Source organism: Monocercomonoides exilis (genome assembly GCF_001643675.1).
Source record: "Monocercomonoides exilis strain PA203 chromosome Unknown scaffold44-821271, whole genome shotgun sequence".
NCBI classification, from domain to species: domain Eukaryota; phylum Preaxostyla; order Oxymonadida; family Polymastigidae; genus Monocercomonoides; species Monocercomonoides exilis.
Genome location: NW_027150589.1, coordinates 447,193 through 468,919, shown reverse-complemented (window position 1 = coordinate 468,919; position 21,727 = coordinate 447,193). Strand labels below are relative to the sequence as shown.

General features: G+C 36.1%; 4 protein-coding genes across 4 annotated transcripts; 3 read left to right on the top strand and 1 right to left on the bottom strand.

Moving 5' to 3' along the window:
- Positions 1–160: 160 nt before the first annotated feature.
- MONOS_5717 (uncharacterized protein) lies at positions 161–2,001 on the top strand. The gene is made up of 6 exons (XM_067875890.1): positions 161–437; positions 488–850; positions 923–1,046; positions 1,163–1,291; positions 1,506–1,674; positions 1,855–2,001. The coding sequence occupies exons 1-6, from the start codon at positions 209–211 to the stop codon at positions 1,972–1,974; spliced, it is 1,134 nt and encodes a 377-aa protein (XP_067721949.1). The 5' UTR covers positions 161–208; the 3' UTR covers positions 1,975–2,001.
- A 1,655-nt stretch (positions 2,002–3,656) lies between these two features.
- Positions 3,657–4,440, top strand: MONOS_5718 (cofilin/ADF). The gene is made up of 3 exons (XM_067875891.1): positions 3,657–3,831; positions 3,930–4,130; positions 4,217–4,440. Exons 1-3 carry the CDS (start codon positions 3,682–3,684, stop codon positions 4,268–4,270), a joined length of 405 nt encoding a protein of 134 aa, XP_067721948.1. The 5' UTR covers positions 3,657–3,681; the 3' UTR covers positions 4,271–4,440.
- A 172-nt stretch (positions 4,441–4,612) lies between these two features.
- On the top strand, positions 4,613–6,010 carry MONOS_5719 (Protein disulfide-isomerase; the record flags this gene model as incomplete). The annotated part of the gene is made up of 2 exons (XM_067875892.1): positions 4,613–4,736; positions 4,792–6,010. The coding sequence occupies 2 exons, from the start codon at positions 4,613–4,615 to the stop codon at positions 5,754–5,756; spliced, it is 1,089 nt and encodes a 362-aa protein (XP_067721947.1). The 3' UTR covers positions 5,757–6,010.
- A 2,933-nt stretch (positions 6,011–8,943) lies between these two features.
- MONOS_5720 (uncharacterized protein) lies at positions 8,944–20,760 on the bottom strand (the record flags this gene model as incomplete). The annotated part of the gene is made up of 2 exons (XM_067875894.1): positions 8,944–17,312; positions 17,454–20,760. 2 exons carry the CDS (start codon positions 20,758–20,760, stop codon positions 9,382–9,384), a joined length of 11,238 nt encoding a protein of 3,745 aa, XP_067721946.1. The 3' UTR covers positions 8,944–9,381.
- Positions 20,761–21,727: the final 967 nt, after the last annotated feature.

Here is a 21,727-nt window from a genome sequence, read left to right as displayed (position 1 = left end):
TTGAATTAATTAATGCTGGATTAAAAATATATTTTAAAAGCAATTCTATAAATAATATTTTCGATTGTGAATGTTATCATTCAAAAACCGATATGGTTAAGCTTTATCAATAAGAAAAAAAAGATTAGATTTGAGAACGTCAAAAATATGTTATGGTCTCATGTTATATATCTATCCTTATTTTGCGTGAATTTACCTTTTTTTGCCGATGTCATTCGCTTCACCAGAAAAAACAAATAAAATATTAAATGGAATCACATTTTTAAATGAAAGACAAATCAAAATTGTGGAAATGCTGCTTGAAGATGAAACATTTTTTATTCAGGAGTATATTTCAAGTGAAGACAGAGGGAAACTTGCGTTTCATCTTCAAGTTGTTTTGTGTGTATCACTTGCTAAGGCGTTAAAGATCACGGACAATATTTTCTCTTATTTCGGTCTGTATTTATTTATTATTTGTTGTCATAACATCATTTCAATCATACAGATATTGAACGTCCAAATATCTATATGTCTCTACCAACCGCAACTCCAAGACCACCATCATCAATATCATTAACTTCTGATCTTCATGATGAATCTTTTCCATCTTCTTCCAGATCTGCTTTTAGTGAGAGAATAGGCTCTGCAATGCCGTTTGATTCTATGCCTCAATCGTCTTCTTTTTCTGTTCCTTTGGAAAAAATGAATTCTGATGTTGATGCAGATCTTTCTTCATTTCCAAGAAAACCTGTTGCTGTGAAACAACCAAGTGACACAATGTCAATAAGTACAAACATTACGGATAGTCAATCAATAAGACCTCGCTCCGAAGTGCAAAATGGAAAAAATGTGGCTTATCCTCAAGAAGGTTTCATATCTTTGAATAAATTCAAAGAATATTGTTTTAATTTTTTGTTTGAAAATTTTCGATTTAATATAGTTGCATTCATACCAGATCCCAATTGTATGGAATATAAGCTAAGCAATAAAACATTAACATGGGTTCTTCCACCTATGCGTACTGTTGCTTTAGATAAAATTATCACTGGCGGAATATATGTTGCGTTTGAATTTGATACTTTAATTGAGTTATCTGACTTGAAAATTTTTCAACAATTTTCAAAAAATTTTTTTGCTTAAATGTTGTTGAACAAATATTTATATTTCTTTGCATTTTTAGTGAATTTTCTTTTCACTTCACTTCTGAAACTTGCTCAAAGCTATGTATTTGCGTCGTGAAATCACCTTGTGAAATAACACCATTATCTGTTGGAGGAAGCGATATTGACGGGGTGAGATATCAGCAAAAGTATGACATTCTGTTAGAGCTGCATTTGTGTATATGGTTATTTTGAATAGCATTGGAATATGAGTGTGAGAATGCATTGTGGTTGAATTATTTTGTGATTATTTTTATTTGATTGTGTATGAAATCTGAGAATTTTTTTTAAAAAAAACTGAATTCTTGAAACTGATTAATGATTTCGTGTTCTCTTTCTCACGTCATTCACTCAAATTTTCAGTGGAGCTGTTGTTTGCAACAATCAAAATTATCGCGCCAATGAGCCGTTTGAGTCAGGAGATACTGTGGCAGTGGAAATTAACACAATAAGAAAAGAAATTCGCTTTTTTAAGAATGGAAAGGCGATGCTGACAGGGTTCAACGAAATACCACCAGAACTTCAATTAGCGGTGTGTAAATTTATTTTTTAATATTATGTCATTTTCTTCTTCATTTTTTGAATCAATTTTTTAAAATTTTGAATGAATTTTTGAATTATTAATCAATGAAACTGTATCAAATGCTGTGGAATTTTGAAAATTGATGGACGAATTTTCGCATTTGCATAAATCTGCTTGTGCTTGTCATAGGTTCGTGGAGGAAATAAAGGAACTAGCATAACTTTAAATCTTTTTGTAATGATTCAAGAACCTCTTGAAGCTCCGAATGGAGACAAAGTGTCATTTTTCAAATGGAGAACTTTTGTATAAATATGAAATAAATAAATTTCTTTGAAATTATTTTCTTTTATTTTATTTGTACTTTTTTTCAATAAAAAATAAAAAAATAAAAATAAAAATTTAAAATATAAAAATATAAATAAAATCAAACTTTACAGCTGTGCATTCAAGCGTTATTAACTTTCATTGTTAGAAAAAATCAAAATAAATAAAAAATTGTTTGTTCATTAAAAATGAATAATGCATTAATTCACAATCAAAATTTCAGAAAACCAAATTCAATGTCACTTGTTAAATTGAATTGGAATTATCAAAATGCTAAAACCTTCACCTCAAAATGCGTCAGCTTATACAGATGAACCGACGTTGAGCTGAAGCTTTGTGCAACTGAAAAATCGGTTATATTGGAAGAAGAAATGCAAATAGCACTCAAATTGTAATTTCTCTTGAATGTTAATCCCTTCTTTTTTCTATTTCTTCCTTTAAAGTTGATCTTTGCTTCGATTTGATCTGTTCTTTTTCCCCGAAATAAATACAACAACCTCATCTTCGCCTTTGTCTTCCTCACTTTCAGAGATGCAACTTCTTCCGATAACAATTGTATCGTTCAATACAACTGTATGCAGTTGATTTTCATATGGTAACTTCTTTTCTTTCATACAAGGATAAAGTTCTGACTTTCTTTCCTCTTCTTTCGCGTTCTTTCTTTATCTCGTTCACACCATGCTCAGCTGGTGGCAATATGAAAATCAGAATCTGCTTCTCGAGCATTTGTCCTCAGCACACACTTTATCTCCCAGTGTCAATCATTTCTTTAATTTAAGCCATCGAGTAATCCTCATTGCTTCTCAATCCAAAGGGGAAAAAGGTATACAATGGTATTTATAACTCGCAGGAAATTACAAAACTCATCAAAAATACTCTGTAAATCTCTGATTTCAAAAGTACACAATTCCCAATTAAGGCGGCATTTTTCTGATGAATGAAGATATTTCAGTGTATTGATATGAAAGAGTGCTGTAAATAATAATATAAAAACAAAAGCATAACTTATTTTATCAAATGACAAGCTAAATTTTGAAACAAACTGTTTAAGTTTCGATTCGAGATATTGAAATTCAGAAACATCAATTTGATGAAAAAAGAGCAGCCACATAAAATACATTAATTTGAAAATATATTCATAAAAATCACTCCGTCAATTGATACGCAAATTTTTATAATGGCTATTGAAATGTTTGCTGATAAATACTCCATTCTTGCGTGAAATATGACAATCACAATCAACAGCTTGAAATTGTTCCCTGTGCATATGATTGTTTTATTGGAAAAATGAAATGCATTTTCGAACGTGCAACTTCTACTCCTTTATGTGAATTCTCCTTGCCAAACTTCTTTTTCATGAAGTGAAAACTCGTAAAGCATTCTTGATTGAATTGTTAAAAAACAAAACCAATTTAAAAATAAATTCTATCAAAACTGTTTGAACAAAAAAACATAAATGAAATATCGATTTAAAAAAAATTTTTTGTATCAGAAATTTCGAAGAGAAAAAATAGTTGATTCTAAAAATGCAATCAAAAGAAACTACGAGAACAAGACTTTTCAATATATATTTCCAAATCAAAGCAATTTGAAACAACAAATATCTTTGTAATATCTGAAAAATTGATTAAAATTGTTTTGATAATATTTTATTCATATTATGGGTCAGATCAGCAAATTTGTACATTTTTCATGCAAATCGGTATTGTTCCAACTGACGAGGCAGTTGCCAAATTTAACGAATTCAAATTTGCACACAAGTTGTATTTCGTTATTTACAAGATTCAAGGTGATAAAGACATTGTCATTGATGTTGAAGGAGAAAAAGGCAAAACTTTTGCTGTTTGTGGAATGATTTCATAATTTTAATGATGACTTGCTTTCATTTTTCTTTTAAACACTTTATTAAAAAATTTTATTTTGATTGCGCAACAAACTAGGATTTGAAAGCTGCTCTTCCTGAAAATGAGCCAAGATATATTATTGTAAATCACGATTATGCCGTTGATACCACAACAAGAACAAAAATATTCCTGATTTTATATACTCCTTCAACAACACCAGTTCGAAAGCGTATGCTTTATGCATCAGCAAAAAGTGCTATCAAATCAGCATTCACCGGAATTCAAAATGATCTTGATGTATGTTCTGGTGAACTTTTTTAAATGTTATTAGCGAACGTTACTTTTTTGTAATAATCAATAAATTAACATGAATTTATCTGTAGGTTGATGAATCATTCCGTGAAGAGGATTTGACTGAGAAAGCCACTCGAGTGTAATCTGAAAGGCTATCCCAGTTTTTCGGGTTGTAACTGAAGTTAAGAACTTTTAATCAAATTTGAAGTATTTGCTATTGTTTAGGAGCTATATGTTCTTCTTTCTTTCTTCTTCTTCTTCTTCTTCTTCTTCTTTTTTTTTGAAAAGTTAAATAGACAGATTTGCGAACATATTAACGTTTTGTTTGAAATTTTCCAAAAATTACTTAGAATTAAGAAGTGAAATTTATTTTAAATAATATTTTGGTAATGTGGAATTAATATGGAATGATGAAACTACTTTTTTCATTATTTGCTGATCGAAATAATAATTTATAATCATAAACAGGATTGTGAGTTTTTTTGATGATTTCCTCGATTTTGTCGATATTGAGTGTTGTTCAAAATATCTATGCTAATGCTACCATTGAGTTGACAACAGAATCATTTAAAAAGGATGTTCTTGGGAACGATAATACATATTTTGTGAGTTTGTATTTTTTCTTGATTTTTCAGTGTTTGCTCGTATTGTAACTTTGTCTCAGTGTTCTATATGACAAATTGTGAACCATGTCATGATATGATGCCTCAACTTGAAAAATTAGCGAAAAACATGAAAGCTATTGGTATTAAGGTTGGCCAAATAAATCTGGATAATTACCCGGAGATTGCAACAACATACCAATGCACACAGGTTCCAAAACTTCTTTTGTTTAGGCCAAACAAAGAACCTTTGGAATACGCAAAGGAACGTTCTGCAAAGGCCATGGGAAAGTTTATAAACGACAATCAACTTGGGCAAAAGCAAATAACTCTTTTAAGCAATGATAAAATTCTTGATAAATTCTTTAACACATCAGCTAAGATACCTCGTGTTTTACTATTTTCTTCAAAGTCTACAATTCCACCAATGTTCAAACAGTTATGCTACAAGCATCGAAGAGGAGTTATGTGTGGTTATTCAAATGAACAAGATGATAATGTTGAAAAAGTCTGGGAAAGAGTGAAAAATCTACAAGACGAAGATGATGAGATTATTGAAGAATTTGAAGCTAAAGAAAAACAAAAAGCTGGTCAGCCGGAAGAACCAAAGGGAGAAAACGTAGAAAACACAGAAGAGCAGGAGACCCAAGAAGAACCCGAGGAAAAAGGGTTTTTGGTTGAATATCCAACAGTATTTTTCTTGGACTGGAGAGCGAACAAGGGCAAAGAGAAAAAAGGCAACGGAACAGAATCAGGAGAAATGAAAAGGAGGATTGTTAGATATAACGGGAAAATCAATTTTGCTGAAGTGCACAAGCGTGTTCTTGAGTTTGCTCTTGTAAAGCCAAAGGAAGATATGGAAGCAGAACGGTTAGCTGAGCAGAAAAGACGACAACAGGCTGACAGAGAGCGAGTTAGAGAAGATAGAAAGAAAAGACAGGAATTAAAGGAGAAGAAAAAGGCAGCAAGGAAAGACAAAAAGAAGAAGAAAGCTCAAAGTCAAAGAGAGGATGATGATGAGTTGTAAATTTGATGTTGTGTTGTCCGTCTTTTTGAAAGAGTATTCAAACAAACAAGGAATGCGACAATTTTAACCAACATTATAATATAATACATTCGATATTCTTATTTATGATTTTACAACTTGCACACTTAACTTGATTCTATCAATTCGAAAAATCAAGAATTTATTTTTTTCTTTAAAATTGCGTTCTATTCATTAATGTTTTATTTCCATCATTTCATTTGTATTATTGAAAATAAGGCTGATCGTTTTTGAAATCATTCTTTCGTTCGAGTTTTGATCAAAAAAAAGTTCCCCAATAAGAAAAAGAAATTTATATTTTTCTCAAAAGATCATTTCAATTTGTCCTGTTCCGACAATATTGGAACAGCTTCAAAGTCAAATGAAAATATATTCGTTTGCTCATCGTTATTAAAAAAAAAAAAAGAAAGCTAATTAACAAACATTGTTATTCCTTCATTTATCAGAAATTAAGAAATAACAATTTTGATACAAAAATTTACTAAAAAAGTTTTGTGGAAGTGTTATATTATTAATTAATCTCAAAGGAAGTGAATATCATCTTCGGGATGAAGGAAGCATTTCTTTGCCGAACAAACGCATCTGCGATGAAAACAGATAAAGGGAATTTTTCTAAAAAAGAAGTTATTGCAGTGAGCCATCTTACGTGCAAAATCCACAGATGTTTTCTAAATGTTTATTAGAACAAAAATTTTCTTTATTTTGCTTGTCCGAAATTCTTTCCACATAAAAGCATTCATTTTGTAACATTTTTCAGCAATATAAATTTTGAAAAGATCATTCCACAGCTTATCTTCTTATATAACTGGCAAGTTATTGAAAACAAAACAACTTCTTTGCTTCATTCTGAGGATGAGGACATAGATGGATGCTGATGAAGTGTTTCTTTGTCTGCTTCCTCACAAAAACGGAAAGAAAGACAGCCAGTTATTGAAGGCGAAAGAAACACAGAAAAAACAGATGAAATTATTTGACGTCAAGGAAGTTCAGTAAAGGAAGAAAGAAAAAGAAAATATGGATTTTCGGAGGTGTGGAGAGATTAAAAGGACGTGAAGTGTGTTCATAACTTGTGGTTATAGTTTTTTACTGGAAAAATGAAAATTTGAAACCAATAATACAGAAAAACATTTTTGTTTGAATCAAAATGGGGCAAAATATTTAACTTCAGGCATTTTCATCGAAAAATTTTGCATTTTTGATTTAAATTTTGTGAATAGAAATTTTAAACAAAATGGGCTTATTTTTTGACATTCGCGAAATGTTGGAAAACTTTATGTTTTGATTTTAATGATGCATATTTACGGATCTGAAAATATTATTTATTTTGAAATCTGAGAAAGCGACATAAAGTTATGAGCGATGCAATTTTTTTATGCCTTGTGCATAAATTGCTTGAAAGTTCGTATTTTCCCCCAAATAGTTTCAGTAGAATTGCTTGCTTATTCTTAACTGTTAACACTTTGACATAAGCGTCAAACTTTATTAAATTATTTGAAATGTAACTTTTGTTAAATTTTCTAATGGAAATGAAAACATAATATTCACAAAAAAATTCCATTCCAACTCATTTTTTTTTTTTTCATCTTCATGGAAACAAATCCTTTGCAATGTTTTAATTTCAATCGTTGAGAAATTTGGTTAGATGGAATGATAATTGGATGAAAATAATTTATTTTCATTTTATCCTGAAAAGAAAATAAAATGAACATCTTTTGAAAATATTCATGCAAATCAGTTTTTTGTTTTTAATAAAAAATTAACCATGATCAGCCAAAATCGGAATAAATCAAATCGAATTTTGCACAACTTTTTGCAATCGCATTCTCATATAATATTAAGCGAAATGACTTTACACATTAAAACAAAAACAACTTAATTTTTTGAAACAGTCAATTTGGGGTCAATTTTTCCGTTTTACAAAAAATTCTTTAAAAAACACATTTTCCACATGTGGAAACAATATAAATCATTAATACACATTATTTGGACTTTTTTAAACATTATATTAAAAAATATGAAATTGAAATTTTTGATCAAAAAATCGATTTTTCCATGAAGTTTGCACAAATAGCAAAACAAAATGTGTCTTTATTTTTCTGAAAAGCTTTTTTCGTTTATTTTTTATTTCAGAAAAATAATAAAAATTTCATTCTTCAATAAAATTTATGTTCCTCCTCACCAAATTCGCTGTCATGAAAATATAATCTTAATAATGTCATAATTTCCATTTTTGTGAAGTTTCGTATGCGGGAACATAAATTTGATCGAATATGTAATTTTTTCTAAATCTGAAAATTAAACAAAAGGAACTTTTCAAAATAAATTAAGACATGCAATTTGAAATTCTTAACACTGTGATAATACACTTTGGAGAATAAATGAAAAATAAGCAAAAAATTTCGGTGTATCGAAAAACGTGAGTTTAATTGAACAAGATAATATTCGATTGGATCATTTCTAGTTTTGAATGTCATTATTTTTTGATTTTATCCATTGAACATTTCACATCAGGGCTTCGAATCTTGTTTGATTGAAAGTGCAAGCTTGTTTCCTTTTGAGTTTTATCGTGATGCTTTCTTCAGCTAAAATTTTCTTCTGTTGAACTGTTTGTCACAAAATTAGAAATGTTAGCAACATTGATGTTAAGAAAATATTAATCATAAATAATTTCTGTGAATAAATTCTTTGTCTTAATTCATACAAAATAAAAAATTTATACCAATTTCTGCATTTTCTTGATAGAAAAACTTTCTCTGTGTGGCTGTTTTATAATTTTCTTCCAATTCAGTTTGCTTTTATTCAATCATTACCATTGAAGATATTCTAATTTTTGATACTAATCTGCTTTGTCAAACAGCCTTCACGGTTCGATTGATTTGATTATATAAAAATTTTTTGCTGTTGTATGAATCCACCACACTTTCAGCTTCGACATTAACAACATGATCCATTCACTCTGGCTGATTCTTATACAGTCTGTATTTGAGTGATATAATTGCGTTCAGATGCTTCAACCTAACAACAGTCAATATTCTTTTGACTTCGTTTTTCATTGTTAGTTATTCGGGTTCTGTTCATTTCATAAATGTTATTTATTAATTTCTAGTGAATTTAGCTTTTTCAATTTTTCAAAATTTTGTGACAAAATAATATTAATATAGAATCGCATTTATGAGCCAAATCTAATATTCGTTAAATTTTTCAAAATTTTTGTCGATGCTGATGAGCATTTTTGGAACAACTTTGCCACTGAAAATGGCAGTGATGTGGTTGTTCCAGCTTTCACAAAACCAACAATAACACATAGAAACAAACAAAAAAAAAAAAGGAACATCATGAACACATACACACAGACAGACAGATCAAATGAATGAAAAGTATTAACGAAGAATAAGGAATACATACAAACAGGAAGTTTAAAAACTCATATTCAAAACGAACAATAACAGACACCCACCCCAGATGCATTCGACACCAAAACACCTCCATAAAGCTCACAGAATCTTTCTCTGGTCTTTAGACCACAGACATCACAATCCTCAACATCCATACATACACACACGCAATCCATTCACAATCCCACGAAATACACAACCAAAAAAAGCCATCAAACTATGTCCATTTGCTCAATCCTCTCGTTTCCCTCTTGCGCAACATTCACTTTCTCATTCTCATTTCCTTTCTCACTCCTTTTCTCATTCTCTCCAATCCCTTCTTTTCCACCTTCCTCCTCCACACAGCTCGTCTCCTTGTCGCATATCCCAATTGCATCTGATTCTGTCACCATCATCCCCCTCGCCCCACATCCTCCAACAAACTCTCGCTTCAGTTCTCCCAGCCTCGGACGCTTGCTCCTCTCCCACGACAAGCACTGCGACACCACCTCCCCAAACACAGACTCCCTCACCCCCTTCATCTCCGGCCTCTCCCCACGAACAATCTTCTGCCCAGCTCCCTCTGCCGAGTCCTCCCCAAACGGAACCTCCAACGTCAGGCTCTCCCACAGCATCATCCCAATCGAAAACACAACTGACTCCTTCGTCGCCCTCATCTTCCTGTTCATCAGCAGCTCCGGCGCCTTCCACCGCTTGCATTCATCCATGTACTCCAGCTCATCCTCAAACGCTGATGAGGGAAGAGAGTCACTATCATCATCACTATCATCATCATCATCACTTGCAGATGTCACAGCTGTTGATGAAGAGATGGATGATGAATCAAAATCATCGTCTGACAAGCTGTCTGTGCGCAGGGCAATGCAGATCGCCATCCCTTCCCCAAACAGCACAATGTGCGGGCTCAGGCTCTCCAGCGACTCCACCCCATCATCCAGATCATCAAAGCAGTGCTCCACCCCATTCGCCACCCAGAACAGGATCTGCGCAGCCCTCTGCTCTCTTTCTCGCAACAGCTCTTCCCAACTCTTCCTCTTCTCTTTCTTCTCTTTCTCCTCCTCTCCCTCATTCTCACCATTCACTCCATTCCCTCCACTCCTCCCATGCAGCAGAATGAACAGCGAATCCCTCAAGTCCACAATCACACTCTCGTATGGCACCGAACACGATATCGCATCCACCAAGTTTGACATTGACGAAGTGGTCGGACACAGATCTTCGATCCTCGTGAATCTTATCCCTGTCGCCACATATGACACATATGACAGTGTCATTTGCTTTCTTATCTCCTCAATATCCTCCTCTTCCACCTTATCCTCCTTATCCTCTGTAACCTTCTCCAGTGCCCATTCTGGAATCTTGTCCGAGTCTCTCCCCAGGATGTATTCAGTCGATCCACTTTCACTCAGCAAATACTCTTCTGACTCTGAATGCACCAGCTTCTTTTCATACACCCTCCTCTTCTTCGCATTCACCACGTTCTTCTTCTCTGCTCTCCTCCACTGCTCCTCATGTGACATATCCATCGTCACCATCTCAAATGCCTTTGGATCCTTCTTGATGTTATCATTCACAATCTCTCTCAGATCCTTGTTCTCTTTCTTTGCTTTTCTCCATCGAACAGCCAGAAAAATAGAAACAATCAGAACAACCAATAATATCACGACCAACACAACAACAATGATAATCCAATAAGATTTCCCTTCTTTTCCTCCTTCAACAATCCTTTCATCTCCATTTGCCTGACTTTCACTTGCATTCTTCAGAATGAATGGATTTGTTGATGAAGGAGATTCTTCATTCCCAAATAAAACTAACACACTCACCTCAATATCACTTCCACAATTGCTGATGAGATCTTTTGCCACACTTCCTTCAACTTCTTTTTCGGACAAGAATCCATTTGAATCAAAATCATATTTTTCAATCTCTTTCTCTTCTCCTTTCCTCTTCACAAATGAGAATGACAGATTGCAAGGAATAAGAAGCATCCCTTTGAATGTCAGTTTCATTCTATCTGTCTCTTCTTTCACTTCTACACTCTCCAGAACAGGTATGAAGAATGATGAATCCCTCTCAGAAACAATCCCTTCAAAACTGCACCCTTCATTCAACATCCAAAGTGATGTATTTCTCTCCAATCCATCTCCACCTTTCAAACTCATCACATTCAATGTTCCAGAATTAGAACAGATGATGTTTCTTCTCAATGATGGATATCCTTCAATTGATGGATTGTTGTTCTCAAATCTTCCATCATTAACAGTCAATGCCCCTCCACTCATCGTAATACCACCTTCTGGGGAATTCGATATTGTTGTATCTTTCATCATCACAGAACTCTTCACAACATCCACAAGAGATCCTTCCCATCTGCACATCTCAATTTCTCTATTCAAATTCTTTTCATTTCTTTCCTTTGCACTTCCATCGAAAATGCAACTGTCCATTTTCACATTCAAACAATCCTCCACTTTCATCAATTTCCCTTTTGTGGTCTTTGAACTGACTCCACCAATTGTGCAATTTGTCAATTGCATCGTCTTTTTCATTGTCAAGCAAGATATAAGTGATTCTTCATTTCCCTCAACTGAGATATTTTCTGTTTTGAAATCATTAATTGTTAATTGTCCACATTCATTAATTTCCATCAGAAAAGTTTTCATTGTTGAATTGCAAATCGTTAATGAATCAATGACTGACGGAAGTTGTGATGAAAGATATAATGCAGATTTATGAAGAATGAGATTTGATATTGTGCATCCATCAACTTGTAATTCTCCTTCTGCCGTATTAATGATGTGAAATGGAATGTTTGCTAATTCTATATTTCCTTCTTCATTAGATTGTTTTGAGGTGAATGAACAATTCACAATTTCAAGAATTCCTCCTTCAGGTGATATTAGTGATTCATGTGAAGAGATGAAGTTCGAATCAAACACAAAATTCACTCTCACCAATGAGACTGTTCCGGTTGTTGAAATAAATGCCTCTCTTGTTTTTCCAATGTTTGATTTCACTTCAACTTCACACATTTCTCTGCTCTTCGAACTCAGACTCATCTCTTTCAGTTCTATTTCTCCTCCAATCACACTCTCAGCGTCAATATACAATAGACTCACATATTCAGATGTCAAATGCACCAGCCCATGCTCAATTGAATCACATGGAAGTGTGTTTGTTCCACATTGCTTGCCATTCGATCCATCCACACTGCTCACAATGATTGTGTCACTCTGATGGATCGTAATAAATCCAATAAGATCTGTGTCACCCGGATGATCACAACTATCAATTCCATAAATTGCATTGTAACGCGTATAATGACCTTCTCGAAGATCAAACTGAAACTGGCTTTCATTAATCTGAGAAGAGATGTTGAAGTATTCAATGAAAATGTCATTCCCCACTCTTGCTGTGTTTGCACTGAATTTCATTCCCACAAATGTGAAATTCAATTCTCCTCTTTCTTTTGTTGCCAAATACACCCCTCCTCCTTTCCCATTGGTGCATCTGCATTGACTGATTGTTGAGTCAATCATCTTCATTGATCCTGATGCACCCAATGTGAAGAATATTGCCCCTCCTTTTTTACTTGATTCTGCTTTGTCTTCTGTGATGTTGCTCTCATTCACAACAAAACAAATCTTGTTCTCACTCTTCGACTCCAAAATGCTCGCTCCATTGCTACTTCTCTTCACTCCTGAAAATGACGAATTATCAATGTTAAGACTCATTTCTTCACCCGCTTCATTTATCTTTGTTGTTGATTCAGATCCTTTGATCAGAAGAAGAAATCCTCTGCTTTCATTTAACGATTCCACTCGAACATTCATAAAATGACAATCAACACCAACATCATGAATGGTAAATACACTGTTTCCAACATTGCACGATTCCATTGACAAATCATTCACTTCCACGCTGCCTCCAATCGCATCCACAAATACACAATTAAATCCATTGTTCACTCCAGCTTCTGAATGGAATGAACATCCAGTAATCACCAAATCTCCTCCTTTGTTTGAAATAATCGTTTTGGCTGAATTGTCAAATCCCGATGTCAGATGGAGCTGGATGTTAAACAATTCAAGATGAATATCATTCACCATGAAATATTCCAATTGACTTCCAATTGCTTTTTCAAAATTCAATTTGGCTTTAACATTCTCTTCTCCCATCTTCACATCCTTTTTGATCTGATAATTGGAAATATTGAATGAATCTTGAATAATTGTTGATCCTTCAATCTGAATTGTTTTATTTCCAGTCTCCTTTTCCATGTTTTCCATCCCTTTCCACATTGTTTTGCACGGTTCTTCTTCACTTCCACATCTTGCAACATCAAATCCTTCTGATGAGATAAATATTTCAAATGAGCTGTATGGAATCAGAAACATGAATAAATCTTTGTTTGAATGAAAATCATCACTTCCAGCAAACAGAGTCTTATCATCTTTCATTGAAGAATAATTGAAGTTGAATGAATCATTTGTTACAGAAGAATTAAAATCCTTTCCCAAAATGAACACATTCTTTCCAATGGCCGCATTGTTGTTCTCAAAAGTTACGTCAGCATCAAAAACAAATGGCTTCTCATTCAAACAATTTTCACAATCCAAATACAAAAATCCTCCCTTTCCACCGTTCTTTAAAAGTGAGCAAGATGATGCATTTGTTGATTTAATGATCAATTCTTCATTCCCTTTCAATGTCACTTTTGCAATGCCTCCTTCACCGCTTCCAGTGTTCATAATGTTTGAAAAACTGCTGTTTTCAAATAAAACAGAAGAAAATATTTCCAATGGTGATTTGACAAATGATGGCCCTGTTAAACTGCATCCTTTCAATGTGCAACTTCCACTGGTTGTGGTTATCAATGAGTATTGAACAATATATGTTGCTGATTGAATGTCAAATAAACAGCTTCCAAGTTGAAGAATCCCGCTCGATGAGATCAGTGAATTCATATTTGACTCAAATTGACTTGGAAACTGCAATTTCAATGATAACAAGCTGAGTGAGGCAGTTGATGAAATAACAGATGAAGATGATGATTCAGAATCCGTATTGATTTTTTCATAAAATTGAACAGTCTTATATTGTTCTTCATCTCCCTTATTCACACATCCTTCAATTACAAGTGCATCTGTGAGGAAATAAATATCTTCCATTGCCCCTTCATCCCTAACTTTCACTTTCCTTTCTCCTTCTGTCCCACTTCTGTCAACGTGGCTTATTCCACTCCACATCGATTGACACGGATATCGATCGCTCCCACATCCCAATGTGTCATGCCCTTCTCTCGACACACACACCTCCATTCTCTTCATTTCAACAAGAAACAGCCCAAGATCAACACTCTCTGCAAAATAGTCTCTGTCAATCCCTTTCATATCAACTTCCATCCATTCTCCTTCTCCATTTTCATATTTGTATTCAAATCCAAACCTCTCCTTCTTCACTGTTCCATTCAGTTTCTTGCACGAAATGAACAAATCCCTTCCCTCAGCTGCAACATTCTCTTTGAATGTCAATGTTGTCAACGCAAAGTTATTCACGCAATTGTCACTCAAATCCAAATTCACTCCTCCCCCATATCCCCCAACTGATCCCTCACCACCAGCTGAACATTTCTCAAACGAAGTCACCACTCCACTCTTCCCCAAACGCATTTCTCCTGTTCCCTTCAATATCACACTCATCCCTCCTCCACATCCCTTCAATGTTCCACATTCTTCAATCACAACATCATTCACCTCAACAACACATCCATCCCCAACTTCTCCACTCACAACACTCCCATTTCCCTCCAAACTGCTCATTTTCACAATCGTGCAATTCCTCATCCTCAGCTTCTTTCCATTTTCATCCCATATCAGTCCTTTCCCTCCCATCACACATTCTTGTGCTGTCACATTCCCAATCGTCAATGAACTCGATGATGATGAATACTCAATCAATCCCTTCATATTTCTTGTTTCCATTCCCTCAAGCAATGCATCCCCAATCGAAGCCTCTCCATTCCCTTCAACAACAATGAATGGATTTATTCCAAATTTCACATGACTCATGCTGAAATCCGAAATGGATAATGTCCCTCCACTTGCACTCACAAACACATAATTCGCAGAATCCACTCCATTTCCCATCTTTATCCCACAATCAGCAAATCTCAATGTCCCTCCTGAAGAATGAACAAATGATGATCGCTCTCCAATCGATTCTCCCAATTCAAACAATATCCCTGTCAATGTTGATGAAACACTGTTCATCACCAATGCTTCTTGTATTTTTGTTCCTGTTCCTCCAACTTTCAATCCAACATCTTTGTTGCTCGAATCAATCTCATATGGCTGCCCATCCAACTTCACTTCTTCATCAAATGAAAATGTGTTTGTCAATCTGATCACTCTCTTTGAACTCGGGAACTGAACTTCTCCAACATTCCCAATTCCTCTGCATGGGTAATCTTCATATCCACACAGCCTGAATTCACTTCCTTGTTCTCTCCCACTCACATATCCTGGTGATGAAAATGTCCGAAGAAACACAACAAGTGGAACAATCAGCTCTGCCTCACCTCTTTCTCTTCCACAAAGTTCATTCAAGTCTGCAACTTTAATTCCAATTTCTGGATTGAATAAAATTGATGTGCTGTTGATGACAGCTGATAAATCCTGTGCTTCCACAAATAAATTCTTCCCTTTCCATGCGCTGCACCCACTAAATGTCATGCTCTCCAATGAAAATGTTCCCATTTGATTGGAAAGTTCAGCAAACATCCCTCCTCCAATTCCTCTCCCTCCATTCTCAATATCCTCTGATGGCACAACACATCCCGATAATCTCACTCCTTTCACTCTCAATGTTCCTCCATTTCCCACTGATATCATCATCCCTCCTCCTTTCATTCCACTTCCACCTGGGCATCTTGATGAAAAATTGCTTTCTTCAATTTTCACATTCCCATTAACGCCCATCCCAACATTCAAACATCCCCCTCCTCCACTTACACCTGCCACTTCCACCTCCACTCCACTCACTCTGCTATTCAAAATCTCCAATTGCACTCCACTTGTCATTGATATTGGAGATTTCCCATTCATTGTCAGTGTCACTCCACTTTCCATCACAAATCCATTAACAATCAGATTCCCTCCTGCCATGCCAATGATGCTGTATCCTATCTTTCCATCAGTCAATGCCCCACTCTCAAATGAGACTGAACAGTCCGTCACACTGAGTGTTGATGTTGAATGGATGAATGCACTTCTCCTCGAATTCAACTGACCTCTCACAACAAATGAAAGTCTCCTTATTGTCAGTGAACTCAAACATCCAACAAGCCAGTCTTGTGTGGCTGATCCCCCATCACTCACATTCACTCCCATTCTCTCTCCTTCCTCTGATGATGATGATACTATTCTGCCTGAAATACTCACACCAAATGACGGTCCTGTTATTTCCTTCGTTATTGACGAAGATGAGACAATCTCTATTTCATTCACAGCGCTGCTCAATCTTGAGTTCGCACAATAATCAACTGTCAAACACCTGAATTCATCAAATCCACAATGGTTGTGATCCATCCCATTTCCCCCACTCCCATCAACAAGCACCTTTGCCCCCATTGTGCATAAATACACAAACAGTGGAATCACTCCACTTTCTTCCCCATTTTCACTCCCACTCAGTTTCAACACATCTGATGGAATGGTGCTTGTGTCAAAAAATGAAAATGAGCTGGTATTCACTTTTGACTCCAAAAACACTCCACTCCCACAATCAACAAACACATCCTTCCCATATTCTGCAACATTCCCATGATCTTTCGAAAACTTCACATTCTGCCCAATTGTCAATCCACATCCCCCACTCTCCATCAACACAAACATCCCTCCTCCTCTCCCTCCTCTCCCTCCATTATTCTCTGCCTTATTCCCATCAATCACACTCGTTCCACTCACAACCACTTTCCCATTTCCCTTCAATCCAACATATATTCCTCCCCCATTTCCACCAGCACAACTGCACCCATTCACATTGCATCCATCAACTGTCAACATTCCACTCGACCCAACTGTTCCTTTCATCCATCCTCCATCTCCCTCATTCCTTTTGATTCCGCTGATATTGCACCCTGAACATATCACACTCGTCATTCCTTCAGAAAATTCAATCGCTGAATGAGCTCCAAACACAAGTGCTCCACCAATCACAAATCGTTCCATTTTCAGGCTCCCACTCTGCGCATTCACAATGCTGTATCCAAAGGCCACACTCGATGTGCTCTCTGATATATGAGCAACTGAGCAATCTGTGAGTGTGAGTGATGAGCTGGTCAAAACAATGAGCGATGTTGCACTCGATAACAAAAATGGAATTTGGAATGCAATGTTCTTTATGGAACTTGCACTCTCAATATTAATCAAATACGAAGACGTCATTCCACTCTGTACCTTCACATTCACATTCGTCTTGTTAATCTCACAATACACCTCCCATTCATATGACCCTGCCATCCACACAACTTCTCCCAGCTCAAACCCTGAATCCAACACAATATTCTTCTTTGACGAACTGAATCTGTTCTGGGAAGCAAACGCGATCGTTTTGCATGAAAAATACCCAAACCCACAAAACCACGAGTCATATCCTCCATACCCATTCACCTTATTCCCCATATGTGCTGCTCCTGAAAATGCATCCAAAAACACGTTCAATGGGAATATTCCCATCCCTCCCTCATTCCGGTCATATCCCATCAGCTCATCATAAACAGATGAATTGTGTCCAACGTTCAGCTTTGAACTTGTTATTGTCCCACTCACCAGCCTGCTCCCATTCACAAACACATCTTTCCCTCCAAATGAAGCACTGCAACCAACAAAACTCACTGACGTTATTGTAAAATCGAATGAATTATCTGCAAGCCATAGCATCACCCCTCCTCCATATCCACTGCACTTTGTTTTGTTGAATTTTGTTGCTCCTCCGCTGTGCGATGTTGATGTCCCAATGTAAGCTTTGCTTGTTGACGATGCCAACTCAACTTTTATCCCTCCTCCATTCCCATTCACACACTCACATCCTTCCATTGTTGTATTCCACACCACAAATGTCTCTCCTCCCTTCACACTTTTTGCCATTACCACTCCATCTCCTCCTGTACGATTCACATTCCGAATTGTCAAATTCCCAAGCAAACTCTCTCCTGATGACGATCCTACTGATGATGGTTCAGCGAAAAGAGGCTGTGATATTTTCATGTTTTCAATCTCCACATCAATCGTCTTCAGCTGCCTCAGTGCCACTTCAAACACTAATGAAGATATTACGCTCCCTCCTGATGTCGAAGAATTAATCACCACATCCTCCAGCGAAAGTGTCCCGCTCCCCAGCGACACCACAAACACACTCGGCGATGGGCTTCTTGTCGCGTTGTGATCGATCCCCACATGCCCCACCTCCAGTTGGCCAGAATATATACTGAACAGAGTTGTTGAAAAGGTGGAAAGCGCACTTGTCCCAATCACACTCACCTCCTTTCCTCTCCCTGTTATTGTTATCTTCTTTTCCCCAACACTGATCGTCGCCCCTTCGCTCACACACTTTCCACCGAGCACTGAAACCCCAAAACTAACAACATCATTGCATTTATTCACAGAATGCCCAATCGTTTTACAAGGCATCATCTCATTCATTCCACACATCTCACTTGAGTCATTTCCATTTTCTCCAACAAATAACAATTTTCCATCATTCAGGAACCATTTCTTTTCTGTGTGCTGAAAACCATGACAATTATTGCACACTCTCTTCTCATCACTATTCGTTGTATACGATTCATAGAACGGACTTTTTGATGAAAAAAATTTGTAATAATCTTCAAAATACACATCGTGGCCATATGGAGTGGAATTACTGCATCTGCAGTCGTGAAAAAAGAAGAAATAGCAATAAATGTTGTTGCTTGGAGCTGTTGATTGATATGGCCTGAAATACAATCCTCCGCCATATGACACTGCTGAGCACGAAATAAACTGGAGGCTTCTCATTTTGAATGCAGATGGAACATTAGCACAATACATCCCTCCGCCATATTTGTTTGTCAGAGAACACGACGTGAATGAGCACTCAAACACACAAGCGCTCTCCCCTTTGCAACTTTCCTTTTCAAAACATGAAGATCCAGAAACATTAAATCCATAAAGAAAAATCCCTCCTCCTTGATAATTTGCTTTGCAATTTTTGAATTCGCATCCACTTATCCCAACACATGTTGAAATCGAAAAAGCAGACACCCCTCCTCCATTATTTTTTGCTGAAACACATCCATTGAATGAGTTGTTCTCAATTTTAACTGAATCGATATAACTGCACATAATTCCTCCACCATCATAGTTCGCATAGCAATCATTGAACGAACAAAATTTCACTGAAAGTGTTCCCGATCCCAGATTATACATGTAAATCGCTCCGCCATTTGAGTCTCCATAATAATTATCGATCTTGGTTCCCGTTGTTTTTGACCCATTCCACACACACCAGGTGAACGAATTCGCCCCATTGTCTGCTATTTGCTGTCTCGCTGGTTTCGATGGATTCCCTTCACTCCCATTGACTTCAACATTCTGAGAGCGATAGCACCTGGCAAACGAGGTGTTTGAGGCATCCAGGGAAGATGAGGGGCTGTTCAGTGAAGGGACAATGCCCCCATCATACACATCCCACACCGACACAAACTCACACCCACTCATCAGAAACACTCTTTGACTCAGTCCTTTAGCCAGTTGCCTTGTTTTCTGTGGACCTGTCGAGATGTTGAAGAATTCTAGTTGGGAAAGAGAAACAAAATGCGATGAGATGAATGGGGCTGAAGACACACAAAAAGATGAGAAATGAGAAGAACAAACAGAAACATGGCATTTTTCTGGAATCTCTCCTTCCGCTGCTTTTGAAGAGAAAAGTGGAGGGAATATCTGTTCAGTCGAGGTTGAGGTTGAGGTTGAAGATGATCTGAGGGAAATGTTGGCGAACAATCCACAGCTCCCACACAAATCAAAGGGAGGTGTCTCTCTCTTAACTCCAATCACACAGCCACTCACCTCAACAAAACATCCATCCGATGCCCTGAGCACACACTCCCCACCTCTTTCCCTCAATCCCAATGAATTCAGTTTCATCGATGAATTGACTGTAACAACACTTCCCTCAACCCCACTCCCACCACACACACCCTCCTTTCCCAACATTTTCCACTCATCACAAAAACCCCATTTTTCAGCTTTCCCAATCTCTCCACCTCCTTCATTCCTTTGTTTTGTGCATTTCTTCATCATTCTCTCTTCTTTCCAGGTTTCTCTCGCTCTACCTTCTTTTCCTTCAACATATGTGTCAAACAAATTCTCATCTCCAATTTTGTTGTTTTGAGCCTTCTCTCGCCATGTGCCTTCTGGATAATCCAATTCTCCTTCTTTCGCTGATTCCTCAACAAATCCTGCTCCATCACTTGTGGCACCCTTGCATATGCACCCCACATTAATTATCCACACACAATATAATATTCCTGACAGCCTCAATACCATGCCTCTCCAACTGCTTTCTTTTCTTTTTTCTATCACAAACTAATATGGGCACTCCAACAAAAAAATAACATTCATCTTTTGTTGAATATCATAATATTTTTGCAATATAAATATTTTCCTTTGTTGTTTTTCAATATTTATTTATGATCCGATGAATAATAGAGAATGAATCATCCATTTTTGTTGATGTTCTGATATTTCAGCCGTCACTCTCCGTCCAGCGATATCTGCCTCTGAGATGGAACAACATATGATTTAGAGCATGTTATTTTGTTGGCTGTGTATTCATGAGAAATGGCAATTGGGAAAGAAATGAATGATGTGAAGATTGATGAAAACAGATGAATAGAAGAGGAACGAGCGATGAACATTTTGTAATCCTGCACCACATATTAATGTATGTCTTTTGGTGGATTATTTGTGATATTTTTATTTGAAGAGATTTTCGATATTCTGAAAGAAATGATTGTTTTTGCCTCGATTGGCTGAAATGGACACTTTTCGCAAAAGGGATGGGATGCATGGAACATGGTTATATGAGCATTTGGATTGGGTTTTTGATGTGTTTTTCTCACAGATAGAGATGGAATTTCAATTCAAGAGAAAAACACTGAATGGATGAATGAGTGAAAATGGATATTTTTTGTTGATGCAAAGAGCTTGCAGGGAATTAATGGAATTTGCGATTGGTGTGCTGCAAACTCTGTTTTATTCGATTTTTTTCATGAAAAAATGAATTTGTTTATTTTTATTTTTTCTCATTTGATTGGAATATGAAAGTCATTAGTGAAATACCTGATGATTTCTATTTGCTGGGAGAATTTGTTTTGGAGAAAGGAAGAAGGGAAAATGAAGAAGAAAAATCAGATTAAAGGCTGTTTTTTGATTGAAAAGGGATTGAAAAGGAAAAGAACAAGCAGCATTGATGATTACGAAAGAAAAGAATGGAAGAAGATGCCATTGAAAC